General features: G+C 41.6%; 1 protein-coding gene across 2 annotated transcripts in view; it reads left to right on the top strand.

Moving 5' to 3' along the window:
• The window catches only part of ELAPOR2 (endosome-lysosome associated apoptosis and autophagy regulator family member 2), a 100847-nt gene that overhangs the window by 41266 nt on the left and 40041 nt on the right, over positions 1–19540 (top strand). For both annotated transcript variants that reach the window (XM_071552756.1, XM_071552755.1), the window contains exon 2: positions 11090–11210. In XM_071552756.1, the coding sequence (XP_071408857.1) occupies positions 11090–11210 (121 nt within the window). The remainder of the gene's footprint in view (positions 1–11089; positions 11211–19540) is intronic.

Raw genomic sequence — 19540 nt, 5'->3', positions numbered from 1 at the left:
TAGCACATTTTCCTCCCAGTGGAATCTCTGGATATTGGACATGTCTCTCTCATTTCTCTTCTATCCTGCCTGCTGGAAACATGCCAGACAGTTTTATACCATCATTTAAATTTATTTGTGACTTGAGAAAGTTGTACCGCCCTTGAGACAGTTAACTTTTTAACTTTCAGCTAAAAAGTTTGGTGATATTGTAGAAGATATGGGGATGGATATCATAAAAAGTTTTCCGATGAGATGGAATTCCTCAGTGCAGTGTTGGCAGCAGGTTCCACTGGACAGCTGTGTTGAAATATTTTTCCTGATCCTTGATCCACTGTTATTTGCCTGGCATCCTATTCTAAACCAAACTTACTCCAAAGACATTAACCAACACTATTTTTCATAGTCCTGGGCAGTGGAGCTCAAAAGCAAGTGCCTGCAGGGAGTATCCCTTCATACTAATGATGAGAGTTCTTGTATCAGATGATGACCGGGATATGCTCGTAGAGTGGGAAACTTGTACAGTTTTCTGTGCCATACTATTTGACAGCTTATGCCCTCTTTCTGGTAGGTGCTTTTGGTAGCTCTCATATGTGAAACGACCAGTCAGAGACACAGAACAGGTTGTCAACCTGCTCTTTTTACATGCTCTACCCTGTCAGAAGTTTTCTCTTTGTTGCACTTGTAACTGACCTTTTACATTGTCTTAAATGTAAAGAAAATAAGTGCTCCAAGACTTTCATCCCTGAACATGCAGACAGTGGGTGAGATGCTGTGGAACTGCATTAGTAAATTTAGTCTGTTTTGTTGTTTTGCCCTTTGCCTGTAGATTAAGCAGTATTATCAATTTAAGGACAGCTTCTGGATTCCACTTCTGGCTTGTCTCATAATTTGACATTAAATAAGACATTAAAAAGTAGTCTGCACCCAAAATGATTTGCAGAGACGTGTATCATCCCCAGGTGTGGAAAATGAGATTATAATTGCAGGGCAGGTAATTGAAGATTTGTTTGAGACTCCACAGCAAGCCAGCATTTGAAGGAGTAAGGCTTACACCTCTGGACCATACTAACTTTCCTGTGCATTGTAAAAGAGCCCTAACCCTGTTTGCTAAAGGATTTGAGATCTCCTGTCATTTTTACAAGGTGCCATTTGCTACTTCTCTCTCATGTGCTTTAGCTGAGATGTGTTACAGCCCTCACTCCCACATCTCTAAATTACTCAAATCAAGTTATAGGGAGGGGCAATGGAGCAGAGTGAGAGGGTTTAAATTCTATTTTCTTCTTTAGGAAAAGCATATTTTAGGTCTTAAGATAGCATTCAAGCCTGTATCATCATGTCTGAATTTCTTACTGATGGCTTTCCCGCAAATTGCTTTATGTAAATCAGAGGGTGAGAGGTATTAAAACAGGAGTCAGCATTTCACCAAAGATGCAGTTAAAGCACAAAGTTTATTCTCTTAACTATCAACATTTTATGGTCTGATTGGCATTAAAAGTCTCTCTTTTATGAAGATTGTAAGGCTTTGTTGCTAAGAACCAGAATATGCCTTTAGAAATTCTGTTGAGTGGTTGTGGAGATGTGTATCCCTAGAGACTGTTTTAATTTCCATATTCATTAAACTGTTCTGTGGTGCCTGAAAGACCCAAACCATTGAATAATACAGCTACAAAAGCAAGAAAGGAGACATCAGGATCAAGGAGCACTTTCACCATCAACCTAAGCCAGTCTAAAAGTCTGTGTGACCATTAGGTCTGTCCTATTTCTGATTTAAAATACTTTTGTTCCTCTGTCCATCTTTCCACCTTGGCCACCCATTGCCACGCTTTCCTGTGTCCACAGCAGTGCTGTCACAGTGTTCAATGAACTGAATCAGGGAGCTTTTCTGTTGAGAACTAGGGGGGGGAAATGACTTTATGATGCATCAGGTTCTTTGTAGCTGTAGCGCTGACACAAGGGAAGAGGAGAAACATGGATTGAGGTAGGCAAACTGCCCAAGTATCTCTTATTAACTTATTAAGCCATCACTGGAGATGCCTCTGCAAAAATAGTTTGTCTGGCTGAAAATAATCTTTCTGAGGGCCATTTTATACCACCCTGTAAAATTCTGTGTTTGCTATCTCCCTGCATGAAATTCAGTGGGATTGTCTTAAAAGGTAGAAAGGTCTTTGTTTTCTCTGAAGTTTTACCTGCAAGAATGGCAGCGTCCATCATCTGTAATTTAATACTCAGGGTGATGAGTATGTGAGCTAGTTGACTGTAGATCATCCTGTTGTTCTCTGAAGTGAATGGATATCTTTTATTGACTTAACTGGGCATCAGATAAGGCCTTGGATGAAAGAACCAATGTTTTATTAAAGGTTTCTTATTTCTGTAGGTTGCAAAAATAGGTAATCCCAGACACTTTCAAAGATGGCTGGGATAGGGCTGCACATGGCTTGTTTATGAAGTTTTATTTAAAAGAAAAATAAATTTCTCATCGTCAAAGGTCTGCTGGCTGACCTGACCCTTTCAGACTGAAAATGGTCCCTGAAAGGAAAAATGAGATAATGATAATAAGACCTCTCCTAGTCATTACTGCACTGCTGCTGAAAGGGATTTGGCAAAGGCTGAAGAAATGTCAGAGTGAGAAAGCACACTGTCTATGCTGAAAGATGATGGTCTCTGACCTGGCAGGTGCCCCGTGAGGCTGGGGAAATCTCCACTGACTCCAGCCAGAGTGAGGGTGGCTGACAGCCAATAGAAGACACTGATCAGAGCCCTGTAGATTCATGCAGCTGCTGTTGTGCTACATGAGAATGTGTTGTCCTTAAATTGTTGTCAACAAATTATATAATAAATATAATAGATATAGTAGATGTATAGCACAGTAAGTGCAGTTGCTTGGAAGGACACAGCCAGTCTTATGTCCCAGCCATGCTCTGAATCTCTTTATATGTTGAAATAATATCTTCTAGGCTGTTCTTTTCAACAGATAAAACACTTCACCCCCACGTATTTCTCCTAGCTCTGGCACTCAGCTTCCTTGCTGATGATAACTGCTTAATTAGCTGCCTGATGAATGGTCTGTGCACATTAGCATCATTTTATCTAGTCAATAACTAAGAGCTTTACCCTGCAAAGCTGTGCAATATCCATCACTGAGGGGATCCTAAAAGGTTAGACAACTTCTGTCAGGAATGGTTTAGGTGTGTAGAGGCAAGAAGATGGACTAAATGGCTTCTGAAATGCCCTTCTAACCCTGCTATCTCTTACTTTAAAACCCTGCCATACTGATAGCATGTGATTTCCATGACAAGCATCTCTGGGAGGCTCAGTGGAGAGGTGGAAGCCTTGTGGACTGGAAGCTGTTCTGAGGCTACAGCAATGCATTCAAAATGGCAATGGCAGCCTGGCAAGTCTCAGCTGGGTGAAGAGGTACAATACAAATGACTTGTCCCACCTAACCTCAGGGGCTTGTGTGGAAATGAGTGTGTACAATTTCTGGAGCTGTGAAGGGAGAAAGGGATGCAGTTCATGTGCCCTACTCTGCACATCTGAGATGTGCTGGAACCACCACATGATAATCTCTCATGACCATCATCCCATGCTGCAGCCTGTTGACCAAGGGCAAAGGAAGTCCTCGGACTTGGTTAGTATGGGAGCTTCCTCATTTGCAGGGGGACACAATATTCATCCAAACACTTTTGTATCTGATGGAGATGCTCTCTGAAGTTCACCCATCATTCTGCAGAGCTCTGTACACTGCAGGTCACTGCTCACTGGCTTAAGACTAGACATTTGTTTCAACAGATCGGGATTGGAATCCTGGTCATTATGTTTAAACAGGTTATAAAAAACGTACTGAACATGTCATTTATTCTCATTCCTTGCAAATATTGATGATATACTTTTGCTGAATTTTGGCTTTCATTCAGTAAACCTCTTCAGTTCATCTTTAATTTGCAGATGGCTTTGGCAGTGTTCCAACCTCAGCTTCTGGTGTTTGAAACCCAGTGCTTGAATTAGACTCAAGATGCAAATAGCCTGATTTTCAGAAGGTCTGAATATATGCAGTTGCCTTGTGAAGTTCTAAGTAATGCAATTAGCGCTGGGATTCTCACTGCCAAGAAAGCCGCAAATGAATTAGAAGTCCAGAAAGAGAAATGTGGTAGAATACACATAAATGTCTTTATGAATTTGGGGATTTAGGAATAACTGAAAGCCTGGCTCAAGTTTTCAGCTGAAAATCACTGATATAAGTAATTTCAAAGGGGATTAGAGTTCTGTGTTCTTTTTGGGGAGAAATGTAGAGTTGGGCATTAAGTCTGAATGAGTGATGTTACAGAGCTGTGCTGACAGACGGGTCTACTGGTCACTCATGGGCTAGGGATGATTGGAGCACAGAGGGGCAGCAGGCATATTTGGGATATAATTGGAAATAATGAGTGTGGTAAAAGAGGAGGAAGGCCTAGAAGCCTCAAACTAGTAAGAAATGGCAACTTGCATCTCCTCCATCAGAACTCAATTAGAAGTGACTGATAGGCAGCCCTTGAAAGCTCTGGAGTAGTCTTAGAGTGTTGAAAGCATAATCCCTGGGTGTGCTAATGCTATGGACGCCAGACATGGGGAACAGCCACTCAGGGAGTTTGCCATATCTCTGCAGTTGCTGTCTTTTGGGATAATATGTCATGGTGTAGCAGGGAAGTGAAAATGTTAGCTCATTTTCAGTGTGATTAGTCTGGAGGGATAACAGTACTGCTCAGTGAGATTGGATTCCCTTCTTATCTCCTTCTATATTCATTCTTTCCTCAAAGAGGCTTTTATTTGTGAGGACGTTTGTGTTTTGGTCCCCCCTCCCCCTCAATAAATACACAGCTAATCCTTGTTGTACATGTAAATATAGACAACACATAGGTCTGAAAAGATTATGGATGCCCCTTTTGGTGAGCAGTATCTTTTAATAGCAGTGCGCAGTTAATCGGGTTAAGCAAAAGTATCTGTGGAACAAAGAGTCCAAGTTCAGGGAAAGAATAACAAGTGACAGATCTCTTGAGAGTTGTTGTTTAACAGTATTGGGACAGGTTGCATAGAAGACTGTTTCCTTTGGCTTAGTGATGTCTGTGGCTGGAAAACAGCGACATTAGAGCAAATTGTTAAATTGCAGGAGAGTTTTCCCATTGTATTTCACAACAGATATGATAAATGTTTACTGTTGCTGGGCTTCACTGAATGTTTTCTGCCCTTATTGAGCATTTGATGCATTGGGAACCTGTTGTAAGGACTTGTGCCCTCTCTGCCCTTCAGTTCTAATTAAGTGGGAAGGAGTGCAAAGCATTTCCCATGTAGGTGAAAGGAAGGAATAACAAAATTGGTGTATAAAGAATAGGAAAGACATTGAAGAGACTGTTGCTCTTTGTCATGGAAAAAGCTTATTTCTACAGGGAGTTATTTGAAAAAAAGCTTTTCAGTAAGTAGAGAGGAAAACAATACTTTTAGAGTTTCAGAAATCCCCTGAAATAGGCATTAAAGACAGAGGATCTGTGCTCTAGAAATGTGCATGTCAGTCAACTGTTGTAAAGGACCATGAGATGCCTAGCTCAGATGTAGAGATCTGCACTGGAATCATCTGTCATTACATGCACTGGGTCTGGGGACCTGGGGAAGGAGGAACACTCAGTGCCACTTAAAATCAAGACAAGAATTGTATGAGAAGGGGAGCATTGGAGCTGGAGGACACACTGGGTGGGGCAGACCTTACTGAAGTGCTGCTCAGCCAACTCGTGGTGGGCTGGGAGCTGGAGAAGTGCTACAGGGCAGGAGGTGAGACGTGTGGGTGCCCCAGAGAGTCAGGAGATATCTGCTGGAGCTTGGCACAAGATGCGTGAGAGGATGGCAGACACACAACATCGATCCTGTATTGATACTTTTTGAACATAGGACGCTGGAAAAATTCTGTCACTTTTTCCTACCCCTGGCAGAGCTGTGACCAGTACACCATCTCTTTGATGTCATGTGCATGCATGAGGGCATCGGTTTTGTACATAGTGTCCTTCAAAGAGAGTGTGTGTATGTAAGGGAGTTTCTCGCAGCAGCTTTGCATGGTAGTGCAGGTGTGATCTCGCTAATTCTCCAAGAACAATAGAGCACAATTCAGCACAGGGTAAAGCAAACACACATTCCTGTTTTTGGTGGCATTTTTCAGGTTACTATTAACCTTTCATTTGAAATTTAATGCTGAGGACTACATACTGATTCTGAGCAGCTTCTTGGAACAGCATGAATTTTCCATTTAGAAAGATGCTTTTTTCCAAGCTTAACCCTATGTGAATGATGTTAATTTTTTCCTGAGAGACACTTTCCAATGGAAACTTACTCTTTGGGTCTAAAATTCAAACCAATTTTGCCAAACTCTAGGAATCACAAGCAATAGAAAAGGAAATGCTATGGGAAATAACAGCTGAACTGGAGGAGGGATATGTTTGATTAAATCCAAATGAAGCAAAATAATAAAACAGAGTCTGTGGCCAAATTTAAAAATACTGTTTGTGTGGATGACAGTGGGAAAAAACATTGAAAACAAAATCAGAGTAGTACCTGGCAACAGATAACATCAGACAATGGATTTGATGTGAAATTCATTTCAGCAACTGGTGGGTGAAGAAATTTCTCCATCATGGGGATTGGAACTAGGTAATCTTTAATGCCCCTTTCAATCCAAGCCATTCTATGATTCTGTGAAGAAATCCCAACATAATGCAATGGCATTTTCCCATGAGAAGCAAAGGTGTTGTAAGTGTCCCATGTTGCTGAGGAGGCTCCAGTGCTAGCCTTCTATATTTAGAAGTTCAAACTCCTGAGGCAGATTAGAAGTGCTGAGCCTGGTAAGCCAGTGTTAATGGGCAATTCCAGTGCCTGCATTCATCATCTGTGCTTGAAGGTGATGGTGCTGCAGTCAAGATGTGCTTCCAGCTCATAGGAATGGACTTGAGCTAAACTGGGTGTTGGGGATGTCACCACGGCTGCTAAACCAGGTTGAGATGCCAGATCATTTGGCTGAACCACAGCTCCATGCAGTTATATTCATCCACTAGAAGTAGCCAAGCCGGTTAATTTAAAGCTGGCCAGTGGTGCAGCTGAAGTTGTGAGCTGCTGCCATGCCTGTGATGCAGCACAGATGTATTCTGGTTATGAAACATGGAGGCAGCTGGGCTCTCACTGTTTGTTTCATAGAATCATAGAATCGTTTGGGTTGAAATGGACCTTAAAGATCATCTTGTGCCAAACCCTGTGCCATGGGCAGGGACACCTTCCACTAGAACAGGCTGCTCAGAGTGTCATCCAACCTGGCCTTGAATGTTTCCAGGTATGGGACATCCACGGCTTCTCTGGGCAACTTGGGCAACCTGTGCCAGTGCCTTACCACCTTCACAGTAAAGAATTTTATCTCTATACCTAACCTAAATGTCCCCTCTTTCAGTTTGAACCCATTACTCCTTATCTTATCACTAGTTTGTGGTGAAGAATTTCTAGGTAAAACTAAAGGGGAGGAAAGAAGAGCAGAGTCAAGACACAGCTGGAACTAAACTTGGCTAGGGACATGAAAAATAGCAAGAATGGTTTCTTTACATACATAGGACAACAGAGGAAGATGAAAGAAACTATACTGCCCCATTGAGTAAGAGACCTGATTGCAACTGACATAGAGAAAGCCGAGGTACCTTTTTGTGCCTCAGTCATCACTGGCAAGTGCTCCAGTCACACCACTCAGGAAAGAAGGGGAGGGACCCTTTATCAGGGATCTCTATGATGTCATAGTGATAGGGTAGGGGGAATGACTTTAAACAGAAGGAGAATAGGTTTAGATTGTATATTAGGAAGAAATTCTTTACTGTGAGGGTGGCAAGACACTGGAACAGGTTGCCCAGAGAAACTGTGGATGCACCATCCATGGAACTGTTTGAGGCAGGCTGGATAGGGCTTTGAGCAACCTGGTCTAGTGGAAGATGCCTCTGCCCATGGCAAGGGGATTGGAATGAGATGATCTTTAAGGTCCCTTCCAACCCAAACCATTCTGTGACTCTGTGATTCTGTGATTCTTAGATGTTACTATTCATAGCTGGCAGAGATTTTTGGAGCTGTGCATGTGTGTCACCAAGGGCAAAAATTAATTTGAAGAGTCTTCAGTACAGTTGATTACCAGAGGAACAACCAAGTCCATGGAGTTATTTCAGACATAAAACCAAGTTTAATGTCAAATAGAAAACAAAAAACCAAGAAACCCCACTCCAGCTGCTCTTCCACAAGGGAACTGAGCAAAGTAGGGGGAAAAGTAATGGAAGGAGACTATGTGAGAACTCTAGTTCTGCTGTACAACCTTTGCGAGTCTTGTCACTCCTTTGTGGACATGGCTGCACACAGGGACGGGGTGGTCAGAGGGAAGGACATTTGTTGGGTTTGTCTCTCCCGAAACCTCATCTGATTGGTTAAACCTGGAGATATTTCCTTGGAGGGATGGAAACCTAACTCATCTGCCTGAACTTGCAAGGAGAGAAGCAACCTCTTTGTAAGTTTAGTTACAGTCCTGAATTTTGAATCTTTGGTGTTAGTTGACAGTTATCCAGCCAGTAGAAGGGATCTTTCTGCATTGCATGCACCTCACAGCTGCACCCCGTCTGAGACTGTTCTGGCTGCAGAGGGATTGCATGCTGGCTAGATGTCACTGAAGTGTGTTTTGAGAGAGTGGCTATGAGAGCAACCTGGATTATTGACACCAGACTGCAATTTTTTTTACCTGATATTAAATAGAAAAGAGATCTGAACATGAGTCAGATTCAGAGCATTTCAATGTCCTTTTTTTTTGTTTTACTCTGGTCTTGCATATTTAGTTTAATAGATCATCATTTTTTTCTTATGTCATATGAATTATGAGATGGATCTATTACAGATTTGTCATTTAAATATTCTGGTTGCCTTATAGATAGATTTCATACCAAGATGATTTAGGCTGGTTTTTTTTTTTTCTATTCCTGGAAGATTCCATAATGAGATGAAAGGGGAAAAATACATATTATAATTGAGTATATTTGTAGATTTGGAAGTGTGTTATTTCATATTTGATTATTTTGTTTTTTGAGACAAATAATCTTCCTTTCCACTGTGCTATGAGTTAGGCTTCTAAACCATTGACTGAATTACAAAGACAATTATTGAGCCACGAAAATATTAATTCCAGAGAAACCAGATTATTATTTGCACTGAGATGCAAAATAGCAAAGGCTTTAATGATGTTTAGGTAGAACTTTATTAACATCTGAATATCTCTGGAGAGCTGTGGTAACAGTAGGAGAATTATTAAACTCAGTGTTGTTTGTTTTTCTACAAGTGAATAAGGAGAATTGCAAGTCTTCTCCATGCACATGAGCTGAATATTTGCAGGAATTAACTAATCTATATCAGAGCCAACATAGACCAAACTTTATCCACCTGACTCCCCTTCTTCTGCTCCATCATGTGTGCTGTCAACTGCAACGGGTCCTAGAAGCAGCAGGAAAAGATTGCCCCCAAAATAACCCCTGTGTGCACAGAGTACCCCCTCCTAGAGCAGCAGAGCTTAGGGGTGGATGTCTGCAGTCATAGCAGGAAGGCAGACTTCTGGTGTCTCATGGGGGGGGTTTGCTGTAGTGACAGTGAACTACGCCAGCTCAAGAGCTCTTCTGCTTGTGCCTTGGGCTGTGGACATGTCCACTGCCTCACCCTCCATAGTTCATGGCCTGCCCTGCCCTGCCAGGACAGTTAAATTGAAAGGACCCAACCAAATTTTATGGATCCGCCACACCAGTCTGCTCCAAAGCTTCACAAACATCAAGCCTGTGGCTAAGTTTTCCTTGGTCCTGTGATTTTGTGTTATTTTTATGGGCCACGAAGGGATGTGCAGCACTGCAGGTGGGGTTACCTTGCGGAAATGGAGAAGATTCCATCCAAATTCAGTGGCTAGTTCCCCTCTGTAGCCAGTGGAGAGAAAGAAGTGTTTCTAGGATGCATTATCTCCTTTTCCCCTCTGCAGCAGGTGTCTAAAATAGGCACAGGGCCAATGTTTTCCTTTTATTGACTGCAAAGGGATCTGGAGATGGCCTTGCTCATGTGAAGACATCTCATGGAGCTTGCCAGGATGTGTCATTTTAACGTAGCTCTGTTTCCTCTGAAGAAAGTTATTCACCACTTCTGCCAGCTTTACCCAAACTCTCTTGATACCAAGCTGGTTGAAGAATGAGATGTTGCTGAGGTTTATTTTAACAGAGAAATTCTGGGCTATAAATTTGAAAACAGAGCTATAAACACAAAACTAAAAATGTAATTAAATGTGAGTCTAGACTATACATGGGATCTGAACCAATACTATTAAGACGATGTGGGATCTGAATCAGTACTATTAATAAGACAAATAGCTAATATTCTTTCCTAGATAATGCTAGGGAGTTTCTTAGTGCTTTTCATTTAGTCTGCTCAGGGCTTATCTCGGTCACAGAGCCCATGGGACTCATCTCCCCTCACATCATCATTCTGCCTTGAGGTACTCCTCAGAGTTGACCTTGGATGACTTTTCAGAGGTATCCAAGTACTGGGTTTATCTTCCCTAATTTGCCTGAGCTTCCTCTGAAACTGATGAGGACAGAAAGACACTGGCAGAAGGTGAATCATCCCCATCCATCTTAGACATTGAACCTATCATGGGATGACTTGTGTTCTGAGTATGGCTTGCTCCATTGATCAAAAAGGAAGCCTTGTTGGCTACTGTAGATTAGATACTGCAATGGACAGAAATTTGGGATCAATCCTGCTCTATGAGACAGGGAAAAAAATTCTAGTGGAATCTCTGTCTTTTCAGTGCTTTTGGAAATCCCACCTTCTCCCTTAGTCTTTGTGCTGCACAGCACCTGATGTGCTCTGTCTTTGCTCTGTGATGATAAAGAGTGATCATCAAAGCAGCGAGAGTGCTGCACAGTATGTTCCACGACAGCTACTTCCTTTCAGGTTTAATTATAACTGAGTTTGCTAATCCCAGTCTTGATTAATGAGCTTAATATGCAAATGTTATGATGAAACTGAAACTCTCTGTAATTGCTTGCAGACAGATTACCACTTCGAGTACACAGAGTGCGACAGCAGTGGCTCCAGATGGAGGGTGGCTGTCCCGAATCCGTCAGTGGAGTGCTCTGGACTACCTGACCCCGTGAAAGGGAAGGAATGCAGTATGTTTTGACTTTTCATTTTACAGACTGTTACTGGTTTTTTGTGCTATTAACCCTTGTAGGGCTTCTTAGCTGTGTCACTGATTGAGTCTTTCCCCTCCAATCCTTCTTCCGGTCTCCTGGAGCTGTGGAGCAGGGATTGTCTTTGAAGTGTAGCTGAGCAGCTCACTATCTGCTACAGGTACCCTTTTATGCTAATTCATAGACAAGGCTGGTCTATGACAACATCCCTTGAAGAGATGTGATTGCTTGTCTTGAGCTGCCCTGCTCTTCAGTTCTGTAGCTCTGCAGTCCATTTGTAGCTGTATTGACCAAAATAGTGACTACAAGTGGTCAGATTATATTTGCATAGGATCCACATTCTTGTCACCATTAGTTAGCTAATAATAAGCTCAAAGCATTAGGAATGGTAAATGTCTTATTTGTCTGAGTTATTTTTATGTTGAAGCTCCTGCACGTTATTTATTTATGTATTTTTAACAGCTTGGAGTGTTTTCATATCACTTGGTTCTGCAGGTTTTTTTTTAAATGTTGAAACACTTCTTTGCATCTGGGAACATAAGTGAACTGCTGGTCTGCAAACACATCCCTCACTGTTTTGTAGCTTCCCAGGCTGAATGCTCTTTCCCATCACACTTCCTTGCTCTACTAATTCTCTGCACAAAAGATCCTCGTAGTAATTTGTACCAGGGGGTATAAATTATTGTATCTGACAAACAGAATGAACAATGACAACATCCTTTCAGTTCTACTCCTCCTCTAAAGGTTTATTGTTCATTTCTTTATGATATGTGTTCCAGTGTGACGCACATAAATGTTTTTTGTAGCAGTGTTGATCACTTAAAGGTTTCTGACTGCTTGCAACCATAATTTGAAAATGTGTCATTGCTGTTTTTTGGTTTTAGTTTTGAGGTTTTAAATGTGGAATCTCTGTATATGCTTAGGATGGGCTTTATCAATTACAGAAATATTGAGCTGGAAAGCACCTCAGCTGATCCCATAATTCATCCTCCACCCCAAATAGCTGTAGTGGCAGTGACTGTGTCATTCATGACTGATGTTTGACTGGACTGTTTTCACGGAGCCCTTGTGATGCAGAGCCAAGAAGCTCTCCAGATATTTGCTCATCTATTTTGTTCACTTCATTTTCCTTCCTGTTAAAGATTTTTTTGCTCTTGAATCTCCCTTGTTATACTTCAAGCCTATCACTTTTTGCTGTCTGCACTATAAAGGAGCAGATTTATTTCTTCTGCTGCACAACCACTTTTGGTGTACCTTAGAGTACATATGTATAACTGATTTTTTCTGACATACATTATTTCTTAAATCTTGTGATAAATGGTTTAAGGTCCAGCAACATTACAATCTCCTTGACTTTCTGGTACAGAGTTTGGCAAATGGTGCACTTCCCTGTTCATCTTCTCTTATTTACGTGTCTTTCTGTTCTTAGATCAATTCCAATAAGAATTCAGCTGTTTTATAGCAAGAGGTGAATCTCTAACTTCTCAACACTTAGTCCCTTGCTTGATAAGGTGAAAACTTTTCCCAACAGATGGGCTGTGATATTATGCACCAAAGTACAGGATTCCGTTAAATACACTGGAAAACTCATCTCAGTAGGTGCCTGTTCTCCTTGTGTTGCTCTTAATTCCCATGGCAATTCAGCCCGTTTGAGAAGCAATCAGGTATTTGACTTTTTTACTGAACCCTTCAGCTCTCATCTCTCTGGGCTCTTGGGAGTGCAGAGGTGTTAATGTAGTTCTGTCTTTTTTGTTCTGTGTCTGTAGTAGATTAACTGACTTCAGGGGCTGTCTGACTATGTTCTGATGGCAAAAGTAATTTTAGGTTTCTCGTGTCTTAGTCTTTCACCTTTCGCTTAAAGAACAACCAATCTTTCAGCCTGAATACAGGAATGTGTAGGGAACACCTCTCCCATTCAGTTTGGCTAACATGGTGGGTTTTACTTCAAAGTATTTGAACCAGTGTAGAGTTTGGCTGATGGTTCATTCTCCATTGGGTGGGATATACTGGGAGGGGTGACTTTTGAAAACTGACTGCCCTACAGCTCTCTGGATTTTGCACATGGGGGTCTGTTGTTGATGACAACCATGTTGAAAATGCTGACAGGTAGATATCTCCTCACTGACTTGTTATATTCTCCAAGCTGGTGGTACCTCTCCCATCTGACAACACAGCAGCTGGATCAAACATGTCTTATACTGAAAGCATGAATTTCTGCAGCCTGAGGAAAATTAAAGGTTCTGTTTTTGAGGCTGCTACTACTCATGTTTTCAGGAGATTGTCCATAGAATGAGATTTGTACTACAGACATGCCTGGGAGTTGCATACACATCTCACATTAATGGCTCCTTGAGTACCTTCCTTCTCTCATAGGCCTAGTGCTATTTTATCCCAAAGTCTATCAAGAAATGCCAGAACTATTCCATGTCCTCTGAGGTGAGTCTTTCTGGACATTCTACAATTTTTTTCAGATTCTCTTGTAGATCCTATGCTATGCCAGGACATATGACTTTTGGTAGAGTCATGGGGTATCTCTTTTGGTCCTTCTGCCTGCAGAATCAGTGTCCAGGGCTCCAGGTATGATGAATTCTGGCTTTAGAGTTATGTTATCTTCAGAAGTTTTGTTTAACATCTACTAGTCCTGAGATATACCAGAGCCAACTATGTCGCTGCTCTTAAGAGAGCATTGCAGTTGTATAGCAGTTGCAGTTGAATAGCAGAATGAGCTCTTAGGGCGTTGGGGTTTTTTTTGTCTCCTTGAGGCTGGCAAAGTCCTCAGTGGTCCTTGCTGGCTGTGAGGACACAGTGGATATTAGGGGAATCTGTATGGGAAGGTGTTTATTTTGGGAACATATCTGCTATGACTGCTGCCTTCATGATGTGTGCAGTTGTTTTCATCTACTTAGAAATGCCTGCCAGTTGAGAGTATCTGCCACTGAGCTTTACTGCTCCCAGAAAAGCGAAGTGATGTGCAGGCTGTCATTAATTTTGAATCCTGTGAATACTGTGCCAACCCCTCCTTCTTCCAAATGCTCAGCAGTCATTCTCTTTAAATTGTGCCTGAACTAGGAATTCAAAGGCTGGTTTAACAATATGTTAAATGTCTCCATCTCTGTAAATACGTCTAGACTGTGGTCTCCAGTGGAGTGGAAAGACACTCGAGATTGCTAAAAACGTGTTAGCTCAGCTGCTTCTGGAGCAATCGAACTGTAGCACCAGAACTTAGTCGGTGTCTTGAGAAGTACTCATTTTCGGGATGTTGTGTTTTCCTGCATTTCATTTGAATGAACCTGTTTAAAATTAGGTTGGATATCTCTGTGCTCCACTGCATTTTGAAGCACGAGTTGACCTGCAAAGCACAGCTGACTGTGACCTGCTGAGCACAACTGCCAACATTCCCTGAAACAACTGCAGTCTCTGAAACCAGCCACGATTCTGCCCTTTTTTTTTGACTCTTCAAAAGCTTAATCAGCAAAGTATATCTACAGGGAAGACAGGGTCCTCTGAGAAATAGTCAAGGGGTTCATAGTGGAAAGAGCTGTCATATTTTGACTGCTTTATGACCTGGTTGTTAGAAGAAGGTTTTTTTCGCTTTCATCTTGCCATGAGCACAGAGCAACGTGATGATCCACCATCCCCTTCTGCTACTCTGCCCTCCTCATCTCTCCCATCCAGGCAGTAGGTGGCAAGAAAGAAGGAACTTCACATGACAGATGTTTGTGGTGCTGTAAGAGGTCCTGCTATGCAGTGACCCAGATATGTGAGGGAAGGTGCAGTAGCAGCTCTGCAGTTGCAAGGCCCTGGGAAAATGTGCTCCTTTCTGTATTTCACTTCCTTCTCTTTTTCTGATGTCTTTGCCTTGTAGGGCTGCAGTCATCACCATTTTTAGACCCTGCATCAGGTTGTCAGCCTGCATTGTGCCATTCAGTGGGGTGTGATATCTCAGTACTCAATGCCCATTGGGCAGGCTTTCTCTGGACAGGCTGGGGCACAGCCACACTAAATTCTCTGGTCACCTCTCTCAGGCTTGTGTTTTGTTCAGAGCCACCACATCACAGTTGCAAGGGTTCCTGCGAAGAGATACATTAAAAGTGCAGCAAAAAGGCAATATTTATTACTCCTAGAGCTACTGTGTGTGACTCTCCTCCGCTTCCCATTTAAGATGTCCCCTCCAGGCATCCTTCCAATACTGTTCTGGATGTAGGGTACATACATGGAGGCGGGGGTGGCAGACAGAGAGCTTCCCTCAGCAGAATCCAGACCTCTGAATCACTCTTGACAGTCGGGAATGTGCTTTACTAATTTGGTCTCCTTCATTTTTAATTACCACAGATCTCCCTCTGATCTCCTCATGAGTCTGATAGCAGGAAGGGAATTTAACTGATAAGGATCACTGCCATCAGGGCAGTTGCTTGGCTTTTTAAATGGAAAATATTGATGGCAGTCCTAGGGAGCAGTTTGCTTTCAGGGCTAAGCCCTTGCCTACACCCACTTATGGCTGGTTGTCTCTGGGAACCTTCTGCTTTGGTGTGGGGCTGTAGGCAGTGTCTAATGGGGACTTTTTGGGGTTTGGCAGTGCGAGCAGCACTTGGCATTGTGCTCCTGCTGACACTGCACTGCAATCTGTTCTGGTGACCACCATCAGGCTTTTCTGCCAGCCTGACCATATGCTGCATGTTTTACACTCAAATTAAGTCTGAATTTGGAGCCTTCCTTCCTTCTATGTCTCCCTTCCTTCCTCTTCATCTTTCTTCACTCAAGTACAACCGAAATACCTGAGTCAAAGTGTGCCCTTGATGTTCCCAGGGGCACTGACATGCTCAGAGTTTGTGACTAAAAAAGAGCTTAAGCGTTCAAATGTTGACTTCAAATTCTTTTAGAATGTCAACTCTCTTACTCCACAGAATATCTTTTGCAGTCCTAAGCAGGAGTAGGTTGCAATTTATCTCATAAATATCTGTTAATTTTAGTGGTCTGTGTGAATAATAAAGGAACTATAGTGAGAATAATAGTAAGTGTTTTTAAAAGGAGTTCAATTTGCCCTGTTCAAGGGGAAGAAGTGCATATATAGTCACTGTTATAGTCAACCTCCAAATGCTAGTTATAATTATATCCAGGAAGACTTTTTAGAAAGGGAGACAAAGAAACATTGACAATATGAAATAACTTGGTCAAATTATTGGAACAGGCTGCCCAGGGAGGTGATGGAATCACCATCCCTGGAAGTGTTCAGTAAAGGTCTAAATATGACACTTGGGAACATGGTTTAGTTGTGGACTTGGCAGTGCTGCATTAATGGTTGGACTCAATTATTTTAGACATTTTTTCCAACCTTAATGATTCTGCGATTCTGTGATTTTAAGCACATTGTCATGGAGTTATTAATGGCTCTGCTTGGTGAAGTGCAGCTTTACATGGTGCTACTAAGGAGGGAGCAACTTCTTTGAAATCAGAAATGTGCTTCAGTTCAGAAGTGAGCTGTGTGAGCCTGTACCAAATGGCAAGCATATGAAAAACTCCACTGCAGAAAATAGACTGTCCTTAATTCTAGTAGACTTTACTGGGGTCTGAGAACAAAATTTGACCTGATTTATTGCTAGTTTGTTGAGTGTATTCTGACTTGTGTAATCTGCTCCCAGGATACCACGGGAGGAGATAGGGATCTTCCTGCTAATTGCAGACACAATTAGGGCAAATGACCTGTTTAACTCTGTAGGTTTTATAACACTTTGAGTCAAGTTAAGTGGTCTGCAGGAGTTTTAACATTCTGCTTTCCTAACAGAAAACTTACATAGAAGGTTTTGATTTTAGTGTTCAAACCAGTGGGTATCTGCAAATTTTCTCTGCCCATACATATCTATTTAGATAGATAATACAAAATGAATGTTAAAAGTCTGGCAAAAGCTGTAAGCTTGTTTTACAGCCTTCTGACATAAAGTTTACATCTGTTCATTGTCAACTAGATTTGCATTCAGGCACACTCTGTGTAGGCTTTGTGCTAAAGAATTGGCTCTTCTGGAGTGGTATTTAGAATTTTTAAACCTGGCTGCTGAAAAAACCCAGTAAGTTTTAGTAGTTTCTTTAATGTTTACACATCATTGCACATGTAGATATCAGTATACATACATGAGAATACATATATGAGAATAGTGTTACTTATTACACAGTCACATTTGTTTATATTATCTCAAAAGAGTTTGTTATGTAAGAAGAAAATTTTAGTATCAGCAAAGTGTCATTCTATTCATATATGAATACATGTCAGAACAATTTCTCATAGGGCTTAAGCAATTCTAGAGTTACAGCCTCTTGAAGCAAACATGTCATTCCTAACACATCGTCCGAGGGGTTTTCTTCTTTTTTATTTGATGTTCACTGAGGATTATTTTCTGGTCTTTTTAATGGCCTTTGAAATGGTTGGGATTTCTTTGTTTCAGCTGAGGAGAAGAAATATGGTGTCAGCATAGCTCTGAGGATGAGGCATGTATCCGCTCTAATTTTTTTTATCATGGTTTGAAAGCACCGGGTCTTTTCTTCATCATTCTTGATATACTAATATTTTCTCATTTTTGATGTTATTCAGACAATGTTTCCTTGGATATTCACCTTGGAAGAAACAATGAGGTCAAGCTATTCATGGCTGCTACTGTTTAACTGTGTCATTTAGATGTGACATGTGCACATGAATAAACTTATGTATGGTGACTGATGCTGCTGGGTATCCTGAGCTGTAGGAAAGTGCTATTTTGAGACAAAGTTCAAAAAATGTATTCAGAAGATCTCCGCTTTCATTCCTTTGTCCTTGAGATTGCTCACTCAAATGGTATATAATGATCTTGTCCCTCATTTTCACTAACACCTTCCTTTCTCCCCTCTTTTTTGGACAGTCATGTGGTGTCCACGAAGCTGCCTGTCAACATATCAGAGTCACATGTGGAAGATTGCTCTTTCAAAACTAAGTACCAAAAAAGCAGAAACCCAGGGAATATGAGAATTTCTTGGTGTGCTATAGATTTGGCCCCTGGCCTCTCATGTATTACCAAGCAATTAAGGATGTCTGATAGTAAAAAAGCACAATATAATTCTGTCTGTGGAGCCACCTCTGACATGAACAGCAAGATGTCCAAGAAATAGATTTCAAAGTCATGAGTACTTTTTATAGGGCATTTTTGTGCATATGGCCTGCAAGACTGGGCAACTCAATTTTACCTGAATCTCTTTTGTATCATTAGGAAAATTTTTATGTCTTTTTTTAGAGAAAAAGGAAAGGTTTTTCCACGAGAGCACACTGTGGAGGGGACTAGGAAACAGCAGCAGGGGCTTCTCTGAGGAACACTGTGAAGCTGAGGAATTAATACAGGGCTGCCATGTAGCAAAGCTGTTCAGTCAGCAGCGGTGTGCACAGCACAGTGTGAGAGTCGCTGCTAAAAGTCTGTGATTTAGCAAAGCACTCAAGCAGATGTTTATTCCTGTTCCTCTTAGAGCAGCATCCTTGCTTATTGACATTCCTAACTCAAGCTGATGGCATTAGGTTTCTTATCTGGACTGAGGCTTGAGGCTGGACATTTTTGGGATAGCATTTCCATGTGGATATTTTCCTAATGTGGATTGATACCCTGAGATATAACCCAGTTTTACATGTATTTTTTTCCAGAATTTTTACTCTGTGAATGAGCAAGACATGATCTTTGCAGAACAAGTTCTACTGTCAACTTTTTGAAGTACAGATTCTTTTAGGTAAATAGTTGAAAAAACTGAAGAATTTGCACTAATCCCACAGAGTTTAATTCCTGGAAAAGAGTTACCGGGAGCTGCAAGTTAATGTGTGTATTGAGACTCCCAGTAGAAAGGTGGACCTTGGTATCTTTTGATGAATTTTGCACCTTGTTTGTGTACACGATGTAATTAAATATGTTAAAGAGAGACTCCTCTGAGTCATTTCTCTTTCAATAGGGAAGCAGCTTGAAATTTGTTATGGCTTGGTAGAGGGATGAGAGGCAAGGACTTTATGTGTGTGTGTGTGTGTGTGTGTGTGTGTGTGTGTGTGTGTGCAGAGGACATATCAAATGGCACTAGAAGCCACTTGTACCAAGCACTTTGCTTGATGAGCAATCAAAATATGCCTGATGGAGTCAGTAGGACCAGGTGAGCTGCTCACTCACCTTGAGGTTTGTTTCCTGCCATCTCCAGTGCTGAACCACTAGAATGGTTGTTGAAAACCTCTCAGCAAATGTGCTTCCCAACTTCTTGGTGATGCTTGCCTTCCTCCACTCTACACCACACTGCCATGAATTGACTGAGTATTCCCA

Source organism: Pithys albifrons, chromosome 3 (genome assembly GCF_047495875.1).
Source record: "Pithys albifrons albifrons isolate INPA30051 chromosome 3, PitAlb_v1, whole genome shotgun sequence".
In the NCBI taxonomy this organism is placed as follows: Eukaryota; Metazoa; Chordata; class Aves; order Passeriformes; family Thamnophilidae; genus Pithys; species Pithys albifrons.
Note: the sequence above shows the minus strand (reverse complement) of the source record. Positions and strands in the feature narration are given on the sequence as shown.